Here is a 22,414-nt window from a genome sequence, read left to right as displayed (position 1 = left end):
ATTGATTTCACTCGCTTGTATTCTCCACTTAGTTAGCCAGTCTTCCGTTTCTCTCAATAAAATTCATTCTGCAGGTTATTGTTAAAATTGGACTTTTTTATTTAGCATTATGAACTATTTAAGATCGACGCAAGAAAGAATTAAGTCAGCCTTCTCCTTGTATAAAGAACTGTTGCTACTGGTAACGTGAACGGACGAGGAAAACATTAAAGTCATTGACTTCCTGCCTTTCAGCGCCGCTCCGCACCATGTGAGATTGACCAATCAGCCGAGCTGCTGCTTTCCGATTCCTGACAATCCCGCGGCCTTGTGATATCAATACTTCAATGTAATACGAGTCATAAGTGACTTTGTTGTTTTTCATCATACTTTACTCTACTTAGCTTGTATTTTGCTGTATCTGTATCATAAGAGATATTGTAATCTGTAGCATTCTGTTCAATTAATTTTGAAATGGCCAGAATTCAAAATCTTTTTTTTTTTTGGTCCAACAAGTATTTCCAAGTACAGAAAATTAGTAGACGAAATTAGTTTTCTGGTGAAATATTCGAAATGCTCTCCCTGTAAACTCACGTGCCATTCTTGAACATTTGCTCGAAGCTGAGCATATTGAACGTGTAGCATAGGCCGTCGTCAGTCAAGACCGGTGTGAAAATGTTGCTGCACTCTTCTTCAGTGCCACTCCATTTGCAGAAAGGTATTACGTCAAACAATCCTGGAGCCGCCTGTGGATTGAAAATGTATAAATCTTACTACACATGACCTGTGTAAATAAAAATTTGTCATTTAATAATTTCACATGAAGACAAATTACGAGAAAATAAGTGATTGTGAAAATTTTCTGGCTAGTATAAAGTAGAATATTCCTTCAATTAAAAATTTATTTCTGTATTTCGATCGTCTAGTTCAAAAGTGCGACAACTCAAAAAAACAAGTTTTGGGATATCTTCAGTTGAACGTTTCAAATAAATCACTTAGAAAGGAACAGAGTTCTGGTTCATAACCACGACAATTAGAAATGAGTCAGTATTCAGGACGAGCTTACCACAATCTTCCAGTTCATTATTAATACATTTCGAAATGTACTAATAATGAATTAGTAAAGTCCATAGTTATAATTACTTCTAAAGCAGTTTATTTAGTTTTTTTTTCTTTGTGGTTGTAAGTATGACTTACCTCAATACTGAATCGGAAAGAGCTCCGAAAGGGGCTTTCAGTAGTATAAATAACTAAAAAATGGCAATTTTTTAGTTGTCGCACTTTTGAACTGGACGATCAATTTATATGTCATATATCGTCGTTGTTCCTGCAATAACTTCTATGTGACATATTTATCGATTTTCAAATTTTTGCTCTATTAAATAACTTAAATAGTGATACAGCAAATAATAAAATCTCCTGTATGTAATTATATTTCTTTGTTTCGAAAATGCAAGAATTCACAATCTCCTATGTACGGCTGCCATAGGATGAATAAATGCGTTTTCTCTTCCTACTGAAAAATTTTATATTCTGCACATATGAGTTATTGCAGGAACAATGACGATATATTCATCTGGGAAGTCCCATTTCCAAAGTATTATTATTAATATTAATAATTACAACTAATTCGAAAAAATAATGGCAACATTGTTACTATATCACTCTAAATTTATTTAGATTACTTTTGGCATTACGTATTTGAAATATAGTCCCCTACAATGTCAACAATACATTGGGAGGTGGAGACTCCATCTGCAGCATCATTTCTGGATGTGTCTCTCACAGATTGATCTAAAGCTCTTTGTTTCCTGGTCATTATCTAATAGCAATTATTTATTTATGAATAAGGGAATGTATCCTTGATGATCTAGCCCTAGGGGCTGTTATTCTAGCCCCTACATCCGAGATTCTTTGAAACAAACCCCGACGAAGGCGATCGATTTCAAAGACCTATAGGGTAAACTAGGGTCTGTTGGACAGTCGGGCATGTTGGACACTCCGTACTTTAACGTGTTACCACGCCACTTGTGGGCACCACATTCTGCTAGAAGTCAATGACGGAAGTAGCCACGAGTGGCTACTTCCATCTTATGTGTACAACTGTATTGCCGTTTTAGAAAAGACCTCAATCTATTAAATGGTGTAATGCAGTCGGTGGTGTCTTAGGTAGAAATTTGCTTTCTGCTTTTATGCCGTCAAGTGCATAATTTTTTTGCTAACAATAAGAAAGAATTTTCCGTACTAATGTAATATTCAATTTCGACTTACCTGTTCAATAAATTCAACAGCTTTGTTATCAGTAGTAGCAACGTTTGAACTTACAGCTGTTATAAAATAATCGTTGTTGCAGAACAATTGTGCATATTCCATTTTTTCAGTTCTGAAAGAAAATTATATTATGTTACATACTTATTTAAGTACACATAATGTAAACTAAAAATTGAGACGATCTATAATTTTTTGTTTTACTAAATGTCCCGAATCATCTAAATCTAAAAATCTAAAAGAGAAATGTGTCAAAACCACAGAATTCCAAAGAAAAATTACTGCATGACGGGTAACTTTAGAATACATAGATTTCTCTTATCAATTTCACTACTTTTTGTTGTTGTTGCATTAACCTATAACTGAAAATAACAAATGGTGAATATATGAATAAACTATTCTGAAAAGAAAGTTCTTACTCTTCGTCAGTAAGATTATCCTTGAGGACTGCCTTCGTGTAGTTGAATACTGATTGCCTTACTTTTATCTGAGAACAAATCGTAATAGCTGGAAAGGGAATGTGCCATATGGGAGTAGCAACCTCTGCGAAAGATACGAGCACTGGATGGTTATGCCATTTAATCCACACTCTGATTATGTAATAAATCACCACTCCAGTGGATATCAAGAACGTCGTCAGCCAGAATAACCTGAAATGACAAAACAATGGACTAATATGGACAGCAACCAAAAAGTTGCGGAAACAAAATAAGCGATTTCTGACTAATTTTATAGCGCTAGTGACGAATATGACAGTATAAATGGACGCAGTGATCTGGTTTTCAATGTATAGCTATGTCTGGAATTACTTATTTCAGAAAGAGCGTCAGCGGTTTCTCAGTAAAGATTACAGCGAACCCCTTACACAGGAGATGTGGAGGCAGATTTATGATCCTGAAGGGTTGTTTGGTTGTGAAATATTGTTGGTTTAGTTAAATATAACACTTTGCTGAATGAAGAACGGTTTTCTTCTTTCTTTTGAAGCAAATTCATAATAGTACATTATGCAATGAGCCTATAATGGTAGTAATTAAGACGCGAGTATGTTTATGAAACGAGCGCAAGCGAGTTTCGTAATTTTTATACGAGCGTCTTAATTACTATTATAGGCAAGTTTCATACGACTTTTTATGCTCGACCATATTTGTAACTTGAAATTATTCATATTATTCTTATCGGACTGGGGAGCGGAAGTGACCTTGTGCAATATCTCGTAAATTGTGAGATGTGCGCAGACGCGAAACTATTGTTTTTTTCCGAGGAACAAATGTCATTGACCTTGATATAATCTAGAGAGTAAAATGAACATTAATATTGGTATAACCTGGAATTTGACTTAGACATTGAAAAACGAGATGACAAATTGAATTTATTTGAATATTATTTACAATTAACGCTAATTATTATAGTAACAGAACATAACCTTCTGCGACAGTATCGGATTTCCAGCCTCCGTGACGTTTCGCTAGTTGTCTTTCGATTGCATATCCGAGAATAATCGATACTTGCGCTTTCATATTGCTTTCTGATTGGTGGAAAACCTGAACTTTAATGTATAGGTGTACTTTAATGAGGTGCATTAAAGGGCTGCTACCAGGTGTATAATTACTACATTTCGGCATGGTCGAGCATAAACATAATTAGTGCTGTGCTTAAGCACATATGCTGTAAGTCTCTTCTGCCAGCAGACTCATTTTTAATTCTGCATAGTGATAAATATTTGATAGAAATTAATATGCCGCGTAAGTTAATAAATAATATTGACTATTTCGTTTATATGACGTCATTCCATTTTCGACCAATGAAGTGTAATGAAATTTTGAATTCCAACCAATCACAATCAGACTTTACGATAATTTCTGCAGCTGGAATTATCGCTATCAATTTATCGCATGATCGTTCTTTTGTTTAGTCGTTGTCGCCAACTGTTTTCCCGTAAATTGATGATCATGAATACATTAAGATGCAACTACACGGTTAAACTTTTCTTTCAACTTTAAAGCAATGAATGCAAGATTTATATTTAATATTAATGAAGACCACGTTCAAAACGGCGCACCATGTAGACACAAAATCTTTATGCATCTTAATTGAACGTACCTTTTAAACTTCATTCTTTCAATATTCTTCCCAGATTGCACGCATACGCGATTGGAATATTGAACTGTGTAGATGCAGCTTTAGTTCCGTTACACACTACAGCGAGAATGCGTTTGTCGAGCTATAAAAAATGCTTTCGTGTAACACTCATTGTAAGTAACGGTCGAAACAAGGCACAGCTGACATTGGTCCTGCTTCCACAGGTAATATAACCTATGAAATTGTAGCCTATAACATTTGTATTGAAATTAAACAATTAATAGACGTTCAAATTTATGTAACATAATCGCATATCAGACTCAAAGACCTTGCATAGTAATAGTGTCTTTGATCAAACTGCCTTTCGTATGGCGTAGTAAAATTCGTGTTTTAATTAGGCCTATCTATACAGAGATGGCTTCACTGTGTAGCAACATGTCTCGCTGTGAATACATAAGCATTGGTGTATAGCTGTCCCCACTGTTACTGTTAAATTAAATTATGATTTCAGCAGATAATGAAAATGTATTTGTTATAATAATAAGAGAAAAGTGCAGTACATGTAATTAACATTGTTAAACTTGTATTTCGATTTTCGCAATTGGCATTACTGAATAATAACATCGAATTTCCTTATTGCAGTAATCGATATTCATCTACGAGTATTTCAACTTCACAATGTCTGAATAGGTTAAGTATTCGTTAATATACAATTATTAACATTTTGTGGTCGAATTTTAGGGATATATTATTTAAATTTTTATTTTATTCACGAAATAGTCCTAATAAATGTCACTCGAGGTCTGAGATTTCCCAGATAAATCCACTCGCTTCGCTCGTGGATTTATCGGCAGTTCTCAGACCTCTCGTGACATTACTATAGACTATTTCGTTTGTATGACGTCATTCCATTTTCGACCAATGAAGTGTAATGAAATTTTGAATTCCAACCAATCACAGTCAGACTTTGCGATAATTTTTGCAGCTAGATTTATCGCTATCAATTTATCGCATGGTCGTTCTTTTGTTTAGTCCTTGTCGCCAACTGTTTCCCCGTAAATTGATGATCATGAATGCATTAAGATGCAACTACACGGTTAAACTTTTCTTTCAACTTTAAAGCAATGAATACAAGATTGATATTTAATATTAATTAATATATTTACGCAGTGAAGACCACGTTCAAAACGGCGCAATCTTCATGCATCTTAATTGAACGTACCTTTTAAACTTCATTCTTTCAATATTCTTCCCAGATTGCACGCATACGAGATTGGAATATTGAATTGTGTAGATCACTGCCTGCAGTGTAGATGCAGCTTTAGTTCCGTTACACACTACAGCGAGAATGCGTTTGTCGAGCTATAAAAAATGCTTTCGTGTAGCACTGATTTTAACGGTAGAAATAAGACACAGCTGACATAGGTACTGGTGCCACAGGTAACATAACCTATAAGTAGCCTATAAAATTGTATCTTGTGAATGAAATGAAACATTTAATAGAAATTCAGATGTTCAAATTTATGTAACATCATCGCATATCAAACCCAATTACCTTGCATAGTAATAATAAGGTCTTTTCATCAAACTGCCTTCCGTATGGCGTAATAAAATTCGTGTTTTAATTAGGCCTATCTATACAGAGATGGCTTCACTGTGTAGCAACATGTCTCGCTGTGAATACGTAAGCATTGGTATATAGCTGTCCCCACTGTTACTGTTAAATTAAATTATGATTTCAGCTGATAATGAAAATGTATTTTTGTTATAATAATAAGATAAAAGTGCAGTACATGTAATTAACATTGTTAAACCTGTATTTCGCTTTTCGCAATTGGCATTACTGAATAATAACGTCGAATTTCTTTATTGCAGTAATCGATATTCATCTACGAGTATTTCAACTTCACAATGTCTGAATAGGTTAAGTATTCATTAATAAACAATTATTAACATTTTGTGATCGAATTTGAGGGATATATTATTTAAATTTTTATTTTATTCACGAAATAGTCCTAATAAATGTCACTCGAGGTCTGAGATTTCCCAGATAAATCCACTCGCTTCGCTCGTGGATTTATCAGCAGATCTCAGACCTCTCGTGACATTACTACAGATAATTTTTGTTATATTTGTGGGAAAGTGACTTTCGCAACCTAGAAGCGAAATATAACTCCATTAATAAAGAAATCATACTATATGTATTTTGGATACAATGTAGGGGATCAAGATAAGAGCTGGGCCCTCCGTATTTGTTGCAATGGTTGTTCTGTAAATCTCGGTGAATGGCTAAGAGGAAAAAAGAGATCAATGCCCTTTGCTTTGCCCATGATTTAGAGAGAACAAACCGTCCGTGTAAATGATTCTTATTTCTGCATTGTATCACCCGTGAAGTTTATTTCAAAGAAGAAAAGATCGACTATGAATTATTCAAATATACCTTCAGCTATTCGTCCAGTGCCCCTCTCCAATGAACTCCCTATTGCACTGCCACCTGAATCCTATACCATTGATTCTGACGACGAACAAAAATCCAACACATCTGAAAATATCCGGCTTTGTAGCGTTACCCCTTAATCGCGCGCTTCCAAACATAGTATATAGGCCTACTAGTATTTTATTGTTCTCTTAAACTAAAATATTACAATAAACTCCATTAATGTCCAATGTAACATTTCTTCTTGTGCCTCACTGTATACAGGAATTTGATGAGAATTACCTACCAATAGTGGGTGGATGTCTTTGTAGATACATATGTTAGTGGATAGATCGTTACACATACATACATACATACATACATACATACATACATACATACATACATACATACATACATACATACATACATACATACATACATACCAGGGGCGGATGCAAGGGGTGGGATTAAGGGGATATATCCCCTCCCGAAATTTTAAGAAAAATACGAAACAAGAAACAAAAATAATATTAATTTTAATTCGTGAATGTACATAGGAATTAGAGAGTTTTCCACGTAAATTCTCTTTGCTAAAATGTTAAATTCCAAGAACTGCAGGAAGACAAACACATCGTTCTTACTTCAAAACAGAGAGTCATGAAGAGTACTTTAGGTCTTTAATTTTCCTTCTCTTATTAGACTATTTCATTAGTCAGCTCAAGGACAGGTTTTTAAATCATAAGGGAATCCTAAAGTCCATACAAACTTTTCTGCCTAAAAACATAGTGCGAGCATCAGATGAAGATTTAGAAACTGCTGTTGAGGCTGTAGTAAATCAGTGGCCCAATGATGTTGATGCATCACCAGAGTCTTTCTTCAATGAATTGAAGATATTAAGAAGAAATTTCCTTGATCAGAAAAATCTTCACCTAATACCTACTGATTTTATATAATCTTTGAACAGGCGCAATGAAATTATTTTTCCCTGCACTCGCAAGGCGCTGAAACTTTTCTGCACGTTGCCTGTAACTACAGCAACACCAGAACGGTCGTTCTCAACATTGCGGTATTTGAAGACTTACTTGAGGAGCACGATGGGAGCAGATAGATTAAATGGACTGGCCTTGATGTGTATACATAAAAATGTAGCAGTAAAAGCTCATGAAGTACTGGATGAAATGTCTAAGAAGCCTCGTCGCCTTCTTCTGTAAATGTCATTCTGTCATTGTTTTTGTAATGCAGTCATTGTAAATGTTAAAATTAAAAAATTATGGTTTATTTAACGACGCTCGCAATTGCCGAGGTTATATCAGCGTCGCCGGTGTGCCGGAATTTTTCCCTCAGGACTTCTTTTACATGCCAGTAAATCGACTGATATTGAGGCCTGTCGCATTTAAACACACTTAAATGCCATCGAGCTGGGTTGGGGTAGAATCCGCAACTTCGAGCACAGAAGGCTATACCGACTACGCTACTCAGGCCAACTTGTAAATGTTTGTGACTCAGAAACAAATTGTGAGTATATGAACTTATTTCTCATTACTCCATTTTACTATCTCCTCAAATCCCTCCCCGAAAAAAATTCCTGCGTCCGCCCCTGATACATACATACATACATACATACATACATACATACATACATACATACATACATACATACTGTAAATTTTTATACTGAACAACAATGAAATTTTATTATCTCAACAATAACTCTTCACTTTCTACAATTTAATTTCACTCCCGTCAACAATGGGATTTGCTCTCCGCACAGCAACACAGCGTTTGTTATTGCACTCCACAAACGACAATGACAATTTACTTGGACTATTACGAACAATGAACTGTTAATCTTAACTAATATTCACAAAGCACTATTTACAACACAGAACTGTCAGTTCTCAGTTCACAGCTCGTTTGTCTTGGCTAGTTCTTCTAGCTCAGTCACTCGCGTTCACAGAATCTCGAACCCCAGACCTTCAGAGACGATCCGCTGCACTTCGAACTCAGGTCTCCCCAGCTGCGGTCCACTGCACTCGAACTCCGGGCTTCAGGCTCCACAGTTACGGACACAACTCAAGTCGCGCTCTGGTCTCGAAGCTGGCTTCACTGCTACACAAGACTGTCTGGCTTGCTCTCCACTGACTTTAACAACACTGCCTTACTGACTGACTGACTGACTGACGTTCACTTGCGTCTTCTCTTTTATAACCAAACTATAGTTTCTGGAGAGTTCGCGAAAGATTCCACTCTCGAATCATCCGGAGATCTCTCCTCTTTGCCGCAGTCGCTCTTTCCCCACTCCACTCTACTCCCTAAGCCACAGCACATGCCACAGGAAGGAGATGCGCGCGCAACCTCCGCGCCGGCCGACCTTGCACTTCCTTCTGCTGGTCGTGAGTTCGAATCTCACGTCGCTGTCACAATACATACATACATACATACATACATACATACATACATACATACATACATACATACATACATACATACATACATACATACATACATACATACAAGAAATAAAAGAAGAATAGTAATTTATAGCATAAGGGAGTAAAATTAGATTTTATCCGCGAGTGAAAGTTTAGCACCCGAGACGAAGACAAGGGTGATGATTTCTCTGGTGTGCTATACAATATTTTGTACATTACTGGTATCTTGATTTAGTTACTGGAATCTGAATTTAATTATAAATTGTAGGCTTCTTCTTTGTAATGCCTGTATACTTGTAATGTTGTTTGTGAAGAAGTTATAAATACATGAGTGTATGGATTTTATTGTTGCTAATGTGTTGGTTAAGGACGGATTGATTAAAATATTTGAATTCAGCACTGTGAATAAAGCCGTTGCTTAGGTTGCTAAGAACGGTGAAAAAAAATACCAGTGTTTAGATACTAGTCATGGATAAATAAATAAATAAATAAATAAATAAATAAATAAATAAATAAATAAATAAGTAATTAAGTAAGTGATTAAGTGATTAAGTAATTAAGTAAATAAGTAAATAAAACATGCTACAGTAATACATCAAATATTCATTATATGAGGTCTCGCCATCCTCATTGAATATTCACACGACTACTATGAAGTAGTCAATGTGTATTATCACCATTAAATCGAGAAAAATTCGTTCCGGCACCGGCGAGCAGAGCTGAGAGATCCCGGGTTCGATTCCCGGTGCCAGAACGAATTTTTCTCGATTTAATGGTGATAATGCTACAATAACTTCAAATATGAAATTATATACTTGTATTCATTAGAGTCCGTTTATCCCTGGTTACACCCAAAAAAAAATTCGCCTTCTGAATTATTTGTTCAATTTCGTTTATTATATTCTTAAATACGAATGCAATGGAATAGTCTTACCTTTCTAAAAACGATCGGTGTTTTTCTCCCACATATTGAAGTCCATGCAGAGTTGTAGAACGACAGAATTCCATCGAATTGTCTCTCATTAGCTGTGTAAACGTATTGCGCTTGCGCAATTTATTGACATCTGCGTTTTCCGTGTTGAATTCATTCATTCTTAATTTCGTTTGTCCTTGGGTTTCCTTGTACATTAGTACAGATGATATATTCGGAATACCTTTCGGAGAAACAAACACATTGATTTACGAATATTGAAATAAAATGACGGAATACGTAAGCTAGTCATTTACATGTGTATTGTTAATAATCTGCTAAAAATAAAAAAGAGCAAATTATTTTTTTATATCTTCAGGTCTTGCTTACAGGCATTTACTTTTCCTGCTGTTAAGTTTTGGGTCTATCGTCAGTAATGACCAGAGCTAGGAAGTTCGTACCAAAACAGCGTACAGCGAGGAGTATAGATGTCACCCGCTCCTCGCCCTGCTGCCGTTCGCTACAGATGATACACAGTATGTTCACATAAACAACGCATACTATCATTCTGTGGAGCTGTGTAGAGTCGTGAATAGTTTGAAGAATATTGTTAATTTATATTAATATTTTAGGTTCTGAACAAAGTGAATTATTCTGTTATTATTGTATTATTTACGTAATGTGAATATTATGCATGTTCTAAAAAAGTAAATTCATCTGTATTAAATAATTATGCAAACAGGAATGTGTAACACGTTTATTTTTTCCCCGATTATTCTTCGTTAAATGTTGACGTCTCGTGCTGCTATGTTTTCAGTTGCGTTACAGTCCAAGTTAAATATCGGAATTACGATACGAACTTCCTAGCTGCCATTACAATAGAAATGAAACATTTTCTTGAAAACAGTTATGGGTTTAATATTATGTGCCATATACGAGATACACTATTAGATTTACGAAGTAGTTTTTCACCTGATGATAGTAATAAATACTGTATCATATTTCAGATTTTCTGCAGTAACATCTTGTGACGCAGAACGAATATTTTCAGAGTACAAATATATATTTTTTTCTGACCCTAAAAGGAGTATTTCTTTTCATAAAATGAAACGTTCAATGTTATTTGTTATAATGAGGCTTGTATATTTCGTATGTTATATATATGGATGAATTAATTTAGATTGGGATTTACGAACTTTATAATGGAAAATTAATGTTTTTTATATTATTTTCTTGTTCTAAGGCTGTGGATGATTGGAGCACAAGTTTGGTTACCACCCGGCTGTACATGTTAGTCGTTTTGCTTCACTGACACGGAGAGACGTTCTATTACTTTTCATTCGATAGAGATATAGTCCACGCTCACACAACTTAACAGTTTTGGTACCAGCTTCCTAGCTCTAGTGATGACAAATAGATTCTATGTACAGTAGTAGCAAAAAAAAAAAAAAAAAAACCGGACCGACCCTTGCAGCTGATTTCAGAGCCTTGTTCACTCCAGAGCACAATAGACTGGTAACTAAGACTTTAGTGGTTCGAATCCTGCCCGGGAAGGAAACTTTTTTTGTTCCTTATTCAAATTTATTCCCAATACTTTTCGATTGCAGCGATATTTTACTACTTAATTAACTTATTATTCCCAGAACATGAATTTTACCTGCAATCGAAAAGCATTGGGAATAAATTTGAATAAGGAACAAAAAAAAGTTTCCTTCCCAGGCAGGATTCTAACCATGAAAGTCTTAGTTACCAGTCTATCGTGCTCTGGAGTGAACAAGGCTCTGAAATCAGCTACAAGGGTCGGTCCTGTTTTTTTTTGCCACTACTGTACATAATGATTTGGACTAGAAACCATTGTAGTAATTTTCTATCATACTGGTTGAGCGGAAGAGAAGGCTGAATGGCCTTGACTCTGCCAGTTAAAATAAACCATTATTATTATTATTATTATTATTATTATTATTATTATTATTATTATTATTATTATTATTATTATTATTATTATAAATTGGGATATTTTAGAACTTCTGACAATAGAACCAATGATTAAGAAAATCTAAAAATACAAATGTACAAAAATGAAATGCCTACATTGATATCAGAATAAAAGTTACAACACGGAAAGTCATATATTTGGAAACTAGCAACACTAAATTTCAATTCGTGGTTGATAATTTAAACATCGTAACATCATGTAATAATTTGGACTTACCTGTGGATCACGCCAAAGTTGCACGAAGACTGTATGCAGTGACATGTTCGTCGTGACTAATTACATAAATTAAACTAGTGGGACAGTGTAAAGGCTAATTTAGTTAATCTTTTAATCGAAAGAAGTTCATTAGGGACGAAGTATATCACATCTGAAAAAAAAGATTCAGACTTCGTGTCTGGTGTGGACAGTTGTAGTTCTTGTTACAGGGTTGTATGCTTCTCCCGTATCATGCTAACAGATCGAGAATAATAAATAACTCTCCAGACACATCCTCTGTTGTACAAAATGTTTTAGAGATGGTTTTAATGACTAAGTATTACAAATAAAAGGGTGGAACGTTTTTATTTCCTTTTTATTTTATTGTGTTTTATGTTTTATTTTATAGTAGTAGACAACTTTTACATTGAACTGGTTTGTCGAATAACAAGTGAGTCCAGTTAACTGACTTGTACTTGCATACTTTGTTTATTTCGCTTACAAGAAAAACTTTCGAAATCATTACTTCAAGTAACATTGTAAATGCATTCCTATTTTCTTACTGCGTAGAGTGCAATGCAGTAAACGAGGTACTATAATAAGTTATTGCAAATGTTTCGAAATTGTTACTGTTTTTTTCTCTTGATATTTGTACAATCAGTTACTTATTTCTAGATTTTTTGGTTATGTAACGACGCTGTATCAACTACTAGGTTATTTAGCGTCGATGAGATTGGTGATAGCGAAATGATATTTGGCGAGATGAGGCCGAGAATTCGCCATAGATTACCTGGCATTCACCTTACGGTTGGGGAAAACCTCGGAAAAACCCAACTAGATAATCAACCCAAGCGGAGATCGAACCCGCGCCCGAACGCAACTTCAGAGCGGCAGACAAGCGTCTTCACCGACTGAGCCACGCCGGTGGCTTATTTCTAGATACGTAGGGCCGTATTCATTGACATCCTTAGCGCGGGCGTCTGGTGGACGATCAGCAAACTAACGTTTTTCGTATTCATAAACCAGTGTTAGCGATATGATATGATATGATATGATATGATATGATATGATATGATATGATATATGATATGATATGATATGATATGAGATATGATATATGATATGATATATGATATGATATATGATATGATATATGATATGATATGAGATATGATATGATATATGATATATGATATGATATGATATGATATATGATATGAGATATGATATGATATATATGATATATGATATGATATATGTGATATATAATATGATATATATGATATATGATATGATATGATATGATATATGATATGATATGATATGATATGATATGATATGATATGATATGATATGATATGATATGATATGATATGATATGATATGATATATATGATATATGATATATGGTATGATATGATATATATGATATATGATATGATATATTATATGATATGATATATATGATATATGATATGATATATTATATGATATGATATGATATATGATATGATATGATATGATATGATATGATATGATATGATATGATATGAATCCTGTACAAGTAACCAGCCGATAGCCGGGCTAGTTTAGCAAGCTCGTAGCGCGGGCTATCTAAATGTCTATGAATAGCACTCTATAAATCATTCTCTTTAATCACTAACACAGTATATTAGGCAGTCATTATATTGCATTAGTACTTTTTGTGCCCATTGTGATAAAAATCTAATGTTCGCAAGTGATGGTATCTGCAGATTTATCTTAATCTTAACCGTTACTAAAATGTGAGGCAAATAGAGATACATTTTCTGTAAAAACGTTTAATATACAAGATGAACCGTAAGTAATGCCATTAATTTCGAGTTATTCTTCGAGATATTGGAAAAAAAATATTATTACAGTTATTTGCTCGTTTTTGCTTTTCTCGAGAAAAAACATATTTTACAAGAAACATTTCATAATATAATTTGGGCCAGATATTGAATTAATTCCGAATATACTCAGTTAATTTAAGAAACCATTGTATTATGATAATAGATGATTGAAAGAATTTCAGTTTTGTCCTTTAAATGTGCATAAATTTGATCTGAAGAAATGTACGTTTTGGTTGTGCAAAGGAGTTTTCAAACGAGATGCATTGTGACAACGCTGTAAAGTTATTGCCTGGAGAGATACAGCTCGCGCATGCAAGTAATGGCGAGGCAAAGAGAAATTAAACATAACACACAGAACTTCTTTAAATATATCTCGAGAAATTTGATTTAAAGTGGAAGGAAACTATCTCTAATTGCCTGAAGGAAATGCTCGTAATACGGGAAACAGAGATTTTTAAATCATTAATTAAATTTGTATAAGGTAAAATAATCCTTTCTTATTGCTGTGTTCACTGAATATCTAATTAAAATTAAATCGAAGAGTTTAAAATAGTGTACATGGCACTGACCTTCAACAAGTCAGAGTCCACAGTTGTGGAGTAATGGTTAGCGCAGCTGGCCGCGCAAGCAGGTGGCCCGGGTCCGATTTCCGGTCGGGGCAAGTTACCTGGTTGAGGTTCCTTCCGGGATTTTCCCTCAACCCAATATGAGCAAATGCTGGGTTACTTTCGGTGCTGGATCCCGGACTCATTTCGACGGCATTATAACCTTCATCTCATTTAGACTCTAAATAACTTAAGATGTTGATAAAGCGTCGTAAAATAACCTGTTTAAAGAAACAAGCCAGATGATGGGGTTGTTCAGAGCAACACAACTTAATATGTACTCCCTGTTCGTTGCAGCGTTGCACGTTCTCATAATTCACGTATTTTAAAATGCACGTTTTTCTGGAAAACTATTCAAAACATAGCAACATGGTATTCAACGTCTTTTTGCTCTTTACTGAAGGAATCATCCACCAGAATTAATTACATTACTTTCGGTTCATTTTGTATTTCTGACTACGCGTTACGCGTGAATATCCTGAATATGAGATTATTGATGCGTTAGATACTGAGTTAATTTATGTCGATTAGTTTACAGTAAACTTCGTCTCATTGTGATATAAAGAGAAATGAAAGAATAGACTTTTTGGCTAGAAAGAGCACTGAAATTTAACAACCATCTAATAACTGACTTCCATTTTATTCTGCAAAACAACTAATCAAAAGTAATAATTTCAAGGGAAAAATTGTTCAGGGGCCGGGTATCGATCCCGAGACCTCTGGTTGAACGTACCGGCGCTCTGCCAACTGAGCTACCCGGGAACTCCACCCGACACCGTCTCAACTTTTCCCTTTATATCCACACAACTCGCGTGGGCTGACGAAACGCCAGAGACCCACAACGAGTGCACACAATCTCTGTGTGACTTCGAATTCTGGTTTTCTGTTAACGTACACAGTGACGTATATATTATGCAAATCTAGTCTTTCAGGTAAAGCTCAAGCAGGAAGCTTTACAGGAAGCTTTACCTGAAAGACTAGATTTGCATAATCAAAAGTAAATTCAGATCTGCCTAAAAACAACACACTTCGGAGGAGTAAAAAACGAAGACCTGGGAAATTTTATTGACTAACCCCGAGATAATCCCTCAAGGACCACGTAAATATGTTGTTGCGACGTTCAGGTTGATAAGAGATCATGATTGTTTGGGAAGCCACATGCATAGGATAAGAATTTCCCATACATCCGGCTGTGTATTGTGTGATGCAAATGTAGAGATGAATGTGGAAGGCATAAAAAAGCTGCATGGCATCGTAGAAAAAAATACTTGAGTACAAGACGGCGAATGACTTTATTGCCAAGTGCTTAAGCATTCGACCAAAAAAAAGTTTGTGTTATTGTGATTTATTTTGGCTTTATTCAATTCATACAACTATCGTGTCCTTATTAGTAATATTCTATGGCACAATAATTATTACAAAGCTTACACGTTTCTAAAATAAAATCTCGTGTATCTTCCTTGAGGTTTCTATTTCTTTCATCCTCTTGGCAAGCCTCAACTTAGCTCTTCGAATGTTGCAACAGAGCCTCAGGGTGAAGAAGTAGACAAGCTCCACGAGGCTCAGGATGCTGAAGCCCAAGAAGAGGCCAAGAAGTCCTCCGCAGTTGGCTGCAAAAACAAGATATCAGTGAGAAAACAAATCAACAATAAAATTATTCCAGTTCTGGAGGTTTTGATTCTAGAGATGCGACACACGTTTGAGATGTATTTAGTATTTATTTATTTAACCTGGTAGAGATAAGGCCATCAGGCCTTCTCTTCCCCTGTACCAAGGAATTACAACTAACAAGCAAAAGGGCAGATAAAAAAGTTGAATTTTTTTCTTCCAATGTCAAAAGAAGTATTTATACAAATTTTGGCCACTCGATCGCAATTACGAGGGCCGTAAAAAAATAAGTTCGCCAGTGGCCGTTAACAGGAAAAAAACACAATTTCATTGGACAAATTTATTGGAACAGACACAGCAATTTTTTCAGCTATTTTTCAATATATTTTCCATCGGAATTGAGACATTTCTCATATCATGGGATCGACAGAGAGAGGTGCAGACGCAGTCAAACGCTGGTTCCGATCTGAGGCGGATGACTTCGACACAAAAATTGATCCCATGGTATGGCAAATTTCTCAATTCCAGTGGGGGATATATTGACAAATAGTGCAACAATTGTTGTATCTGTTTCAATAAATATTGTGTTTTTTTCTATGAACGGCCCGAGGGAAAATCACTTTCTGGACGGCCTCGTAATTGCGATCGAGTGGCCAAAATTTGTATAAAGGTTAAAGGTTATGTTTTATTTAACGACGCTTGCAACTGCAGAGGTTATATCAGCGTCGCCGGATGTGCCGGAATTTTGTCCCGTAGGAGTTCTTTAAATGCCAGTAAATCTACTGACATGAGCCTGTCGCATTTAAGCACACTTAAATGCCATCGACCTGGCCCGGGATCGAACCCGCAACCTTGGGCATAGAAGGCCAGCGCTATACCAACTTGCCAACCAGGTCGACTGAAAATTTGTATAAGAACTTCTTTTGACATCATTAACATGATGGAAGAAAAAAATTTAACTTTCTTATCTGCTCCCATCAGAATGTTTGCTTGTAAGTTAGCCTACAATATGAAGAATACAATTAAAATTGCAATTACATTTAATATTAAATTTACAATGACAATAAAAATCAAAGTACGAAAAGATTATGGGCCGTATTCATAGACATTTTTAGCGCGGGTTTCCGGTGGATGATCAGCGTTTTTCGTATTCATAAACCAGTGTTAATGATAGGTTATGATTTGAATTCTGTACATGTAACCAGTGGATAGCCGGGGCTAGCTTAGTACGCTCGTAGCGCGTGCTGCGAAATGTCTATGAATAGCACCCTAACTGATTAATAAAGGCTAGACAATTTATAGTAGAACTTGAGAACAAAGAAATATTTCTTTTTACTGAAGCTCAATAAAATTATATGGTAATGAAATTACCGGATATTGAAATATTTTGTGCTATATCATCATCATCATCATCATCATCATCATTCTTCTTATTCATATCATATTACTTACTTACTCTATGACGATTACGTTCCTTGAAGGAACAGAGGCTGCCTAGCAATAGAATCCCATTCTATTTTGTCCTGAGTGCTTCTTCTCCATCCCTTATACCCATCTGCTTTATATCTTCTTCAACGCCTTCAATTCATTTCTTCCTAGGTCTCCCAACACATCTTCTATCATCCGGCTACCCTCTATAAATCATTTTCAGTAAGGATCCCTCTTCACTTCTTTCAACACGGACGGCCCATCTCAACCTTGCACTTCTAATTACTCTCATTATATGCGGTTCACCATATACGAGGCGCATCCAGAAAGTAAGTTTTCCGATTTTTTCCCCTTGAAAGTAAACGTAATTAGCAGTTAATAATTATATATAATAATAAATTTTCAGTCAAATACACTTTTCAATTTGTGAGGTCAGATAATCTGTTACATCACAATATTTAGTACGAAGTCACTAATATTTTCGACTTTAAAAAGTCATCTTCAGGTGCATGAGATGCAAACAATATTTAAAATAGGTGATAAGTTGATCTAGCAATTAATAACATGGTAAATAATGCACGTACTGGCATTTACAATTATATAAATTTCGTGCCTCTTGAGGTAAACTGTACATGGTAAAGCTGAACACTGATGCTAGATTCTCGTGTGTATATAAGACAAGGAGAAGGCACAGCATGATATTAACCTTATACAATTAAAGGCTAAGTATTCTCATTAGATCGTATCATTAAAATTAAATTTGTACAGTTTGATATTAACTATGTTAAAATGTTAAATATAATGTATAATTTAAAAGAGATGGAGAAGCTGTGATGCAAATGCTGTTGGTGGGAGAGCACGCAGTCTAATTCATCGTGGTGAATGCCATAACAACAAAATAAATAGCATCATTCCCATCAATTACAATGTAAAAATTGCAATAGAAAATACATAGGACAAACCAAACGAAACTTCCACATTAGATTTAAAGAACATAAATCAGATTTCCACAATAACAGGAATAGATCTAAATTTGCTACTCATCTTATTGATTCAGGCCACGAAATTAATAATATACAAAACACCTTAAAAATTTTAAAAGTAATAAATAATTCACACCTTATCAATACTGCAGAAGAGTTTTTATTGTAAAAAATCAAGACCCTAATAATCCATTATTAAATGAGCAAATACCAAATTTACGTAATCCCCTACATCACTTAATAAAATAACATGTTATCGAATAGTCACTCCTGGCATCCCCTCTCAGTTATCTGTCCATACATCATCACTCAGTCTAAAACATGTAACGTCGGGTGAAACACGCCCCCTTGTCTGGATGCAAACAACTGAACAACCATGTAAGTACAAATATAATAAACCTTTAAGAAACGCTGATATCAGCTCTCACAACCTTTTCCAAATTAATAATAACCTATTAACTAAAATATTTTCAGACAACTATGGCATTCACCACGACGAATTAGACAGCGTGCTCTCCCACCAACAGCATTTGCATCACACCTTCTCTATCTCTTTTAAATTATACATTATATTTAACATTTTAACATAGTTAATATCAAACTGTATAAATTTAATTTTAATGATACGATCTAATGAGAATACTCAGCCTTTAATTGTATAAGGTTAACATCATGCTGTGCCTTCTCCTTGTCTTATATACACACGAGAATCTAGCATCAGTGTTCAGCTTTACCATGTACAGTTTACCTCAAGAGGCACGAAATTTATATAATTGTAAATGCCAGTACGTGCATTATTTACCATGTTATTAATTGCTAGATCAACTTATCACCTATTTTAAATATTGTTTCCATCTCATGCACCTGAAGATGGCTTTTTAAAGTCGAAAATATTAGTGACTTCGTACTAAATATTGTGATGGAACAGATTATCTCACAAATTGAAAAGTGTATTTGACTGAAAATTTATTATTATATATAATTATTAATTGTATTCACGCTTTTCTGAACCAACATGTCTTTCAAAAGTAAATAGCAGTGTCAATTGCGCATGCGTAACAGATCTATGACGTATCAATCATATCAATCATATGCCAGTAGCGTGGCAGCAGTGGTCCGAAATGGAAGCTCTTATTCCTTCTCCCGCCGCCTGCGAGGTTCGGTCGGTGATAAAGTTCTTTAATACACATAGCATTGCTCCAATTGAAATTCATCGGCAGCTCTGTCAGGTCTATGGGCCGAACATCATGAGTAAGCAGATGGTGCGTCGCTGGTGTAGGCAGTTTTCCGAAGGTCGTCAAAGTGTCCATGATGAAGAGCGCAGTGGGCGACCGTCCCTCATCAATGATGATCGTGTTGAGCTGGTGTGGCAGTGCATCATGGAGGACCGTCGCTTCACGATTACGGAGCTGAGCAGCCATTTTCCGCAGATATTACGATCCTTGTTGCATGAGATTGTCACTAAGCACCTGCTGTTCAAAAAAGTATGTGCCAGGTGGGTGCCGAAAAACCTGACACCCGAACACAAAATACAACGTTTAGGAACAGCACTGACATTTCTACAAAGGTATCACGATGACGGCGACGAGTTCCTCGACAGGATCGTCACAGGCGATGAGACTTGGATTTCGCACTTCACCCCGGAAACCAAGCAGCAGTCAATGCATTGGCGGCATAATGGATCTCCGGTCAGGACGAAATTCAAACAGACGCTGTCGGTACGGAAAGTGATGTGCACGGTGTTCTGAGACAGGAAGGGCATTCTGCTCATTGAATTCCTTCCAAGAGGTGAAACAGTGAACGCTGACCGTTACTGTGGAACACTGCGAAAATTGCGACGTGCCATTCAAAACAAGAGGCGTGGAATGCTTACTGCAGGTGTTGTGCTCCTCCATGACAATGCTCGTCCACATACGGCTCGGCGCACAGCAGCTGTTTTGACGGAATTTGGCTGGGAGTTGTTTCATCATCCACCCTAAAGTCCTGATCTTGCTCCCAGCGATTTTCACGTTTTCTTGCACCTCAAGAAATTCCTGTCCTCCGGTGAGCGTTTTGGCAACGACGAAGAGCTGAAGGCGTCTGTCACACGCCGGTTCCATTCACAGGCGGCAGAGTTCTATGACAGAGGGATACAAAAGTTGATCCCACGATACGACAAGTGTCTCAATTCTGATGGTGGCTATGTTGAAAAATAGCTGAAACAATGCTGTACCTGTTGCCAATAAATGTTTTCCTGAAAGTGTGTGTTCTTTTTTTTAAAGAAAATAGGGAAATGTACTTTCTGGATGCGCCTCGTATCTCGTATAGTTATTTGTTAGTTCTGATTTTCCATTCTCCATTCTGGGCCCATCTTCATATCATATTATCGGCATATAATTTCTTTACATTTCATCATACTATTTTTTCACGATTTCATCGTAAGTTCATCTTCTCACAGCTTTTTCGTAATTACAGTATATCACCATTCCGTTTGGTGATTTTATCACCTCATCGTATTATTTTTATTTCATGTGAAAGAAACGAAAAATGAAAGAAATAAAGAAAGACGAAACAAAGAGAAGAAAGAATAGAAGCAAGAACGGAAACGACTACAGTAAGAAATAATGATAGATTTTTTAATATTGGAACAAGAAAAAGTCTGTAAGAAAGGAGTCGAAGATAAATAATTTGTAGAGTTATTAATTTTTTCTTCCATTCCCACTCTGTTTAACGTTCCATTTTATTCGAGTTAAATATCACTGCAAGTAGAGGAGGTTGAGATCGGCCTGACGTAGGACCACCGCTAAGACATCACAGGACAGTCTCAAGACAACGGACGAATACCCAGTCCCGTGGACGGGAGATGAAATTCTTCCGTTGCCCACTCTGGGAATAGAACTTCTGACCGCTTATTTGGGAAGTCCAGATTGTGTCTCTTCATTCTGATGTCCTGACTCATTTGGTTGGATGCAGAACCTAAACTTGATTCTCATTACGCAAGCACTCTAAAAACTTGTAAACTTGACCTTCACAGAGAGCAGTTCTGATACGATTAGTGAGTTGGATACTCCTTTTTTCTTACGTATGTCTTCTAGGCAACAAAAACAAGCTTCTAGTTTATTTCGTAATACACAACTCCGCCTATTTAGTAGAATTCGTACGAGTCTAAAGAAAACAGTAAAACAGTACAACGCAACGTTGTCTGTCTTGACAAGAATCCAAGCCCCTTCATACCGGTAAGTCACATGAGTATTTCTATGTAAATTTTATTCAACGCCTTGGAAACGCGGCAAATATTAAAGATATTACTGGAGAATAAATTCATTCATTCATTCATTCATTCATTCATTCATTCATTCATTCATTCATTCATTCATTCATTCATTCATTCCCAAGACCAGGTCTTTCACTGCAAATCCAGCTTTCTCCAATCTTTTCTATTTTCTGTCTTCCTCTTTGTCTCCTCATATTATCTATATCTGGAGAGTTTAAGGTAATTTACAGCAACTCTTGACGCTTTCTGCCTCTCTCAATTACAGAGAAATGCTTATTACACTATAATAAACAAAAATTCAGATCATAATTTCACTCCTTATGGTGTTAATAGCGTTAGTTATTTGTAATTGTAGTGGCTGTAGTACCGTAATTATGGTGTTTAT

The 22,414-nt window shown here is 35.7% G+C and overlaps 2 protein-coding genes across 6 annotated transcripts in view; both read right to left on the bottom strand.

The window, feature by feature from the left end:
- LOC138708943 (pickpocket protein 28-like) overlaps positions 1 to 12,530 on the bottom strand; it is a 31,190-nt gene extending 18,660 nt beyond the window's left edge. Inside the window, exons 1-5 of one of the 2 annotated variants that reach the window (XM_069839326.1) lie at positions 12,300 to 12,530; positions 10,112 to 10,331; positions 2,667 to 2,897; positions 2,251 to 2,362; positions 574 to 725 (exon numbers count right to left, since the gene is read on the bottom strand). In XM_069839326.1, the coding sequence (XP_069695427.1) occupies positions 574 to 725; positions 2,251 to 2,362; positions 2,667 to 2,897; positions 10,112 to 10,305 (689 nt within the window). In that variant the 5' untranslated portion in view covers positions 10,306 to 10,331; positions 12,300 to 12,530. The remainder of the gene's footprint in view (positions 1 to 573; positions 726 to 2,250; positions 2,363 to 2,666; positions 2,898 to 10,111; positions 10,332 to 12,299) is intronic. The other variant, XM_069839325.1, reaches the window with a different exon arrangement.
- Positions 12,531 to 16,072: 3,542 nt separating this feature from the next.
- LOC138708945 (pickpocket protein 28-like) overlaps positions 16,073 to 22,414 on the bottom strand; it is a 93,498-nt gene continuing 87,156 nt past the window's right edge. For 2 of the 4 annotated variants that reach the window (XM_069839331.1, XM_069839328.1), the window contains exon 11: positions 16,074 to 16,367. In XM_069839331.1, coding sequence (XP_069695432.1) covers positions 16,192 to 16,367 — 176 coding nt within the window. In that variant the 3' untranslated portion in view covers positions 16,074 to 16,191. Of the gene's footprint in view, positions 16,368 to 22,414 lie in introns of all 4 variants that reach the window. The other 2 variants (XM_069839329.1, XM_069839332.1) reach the window with 2 other exon arrangements.

The sequence above is a fragment of the Periplaneta americana genome, chromosome 11, assembly GCF_040183065.1.
Source record: "Periplaneta americana isolate PAMFEO1 chromosome 11, P.americana_PAMFEO1_priV1, whole genome shotgun sequence".
NCBI lineage: Eukaryota > Metazoa > Arthropoda > Insecta > Blattodea > Blattidae > Periplaneta > Periplaneta americana.
This window is presented reverse-complemented; position numbering and strand designations above follow the sequence as displayed.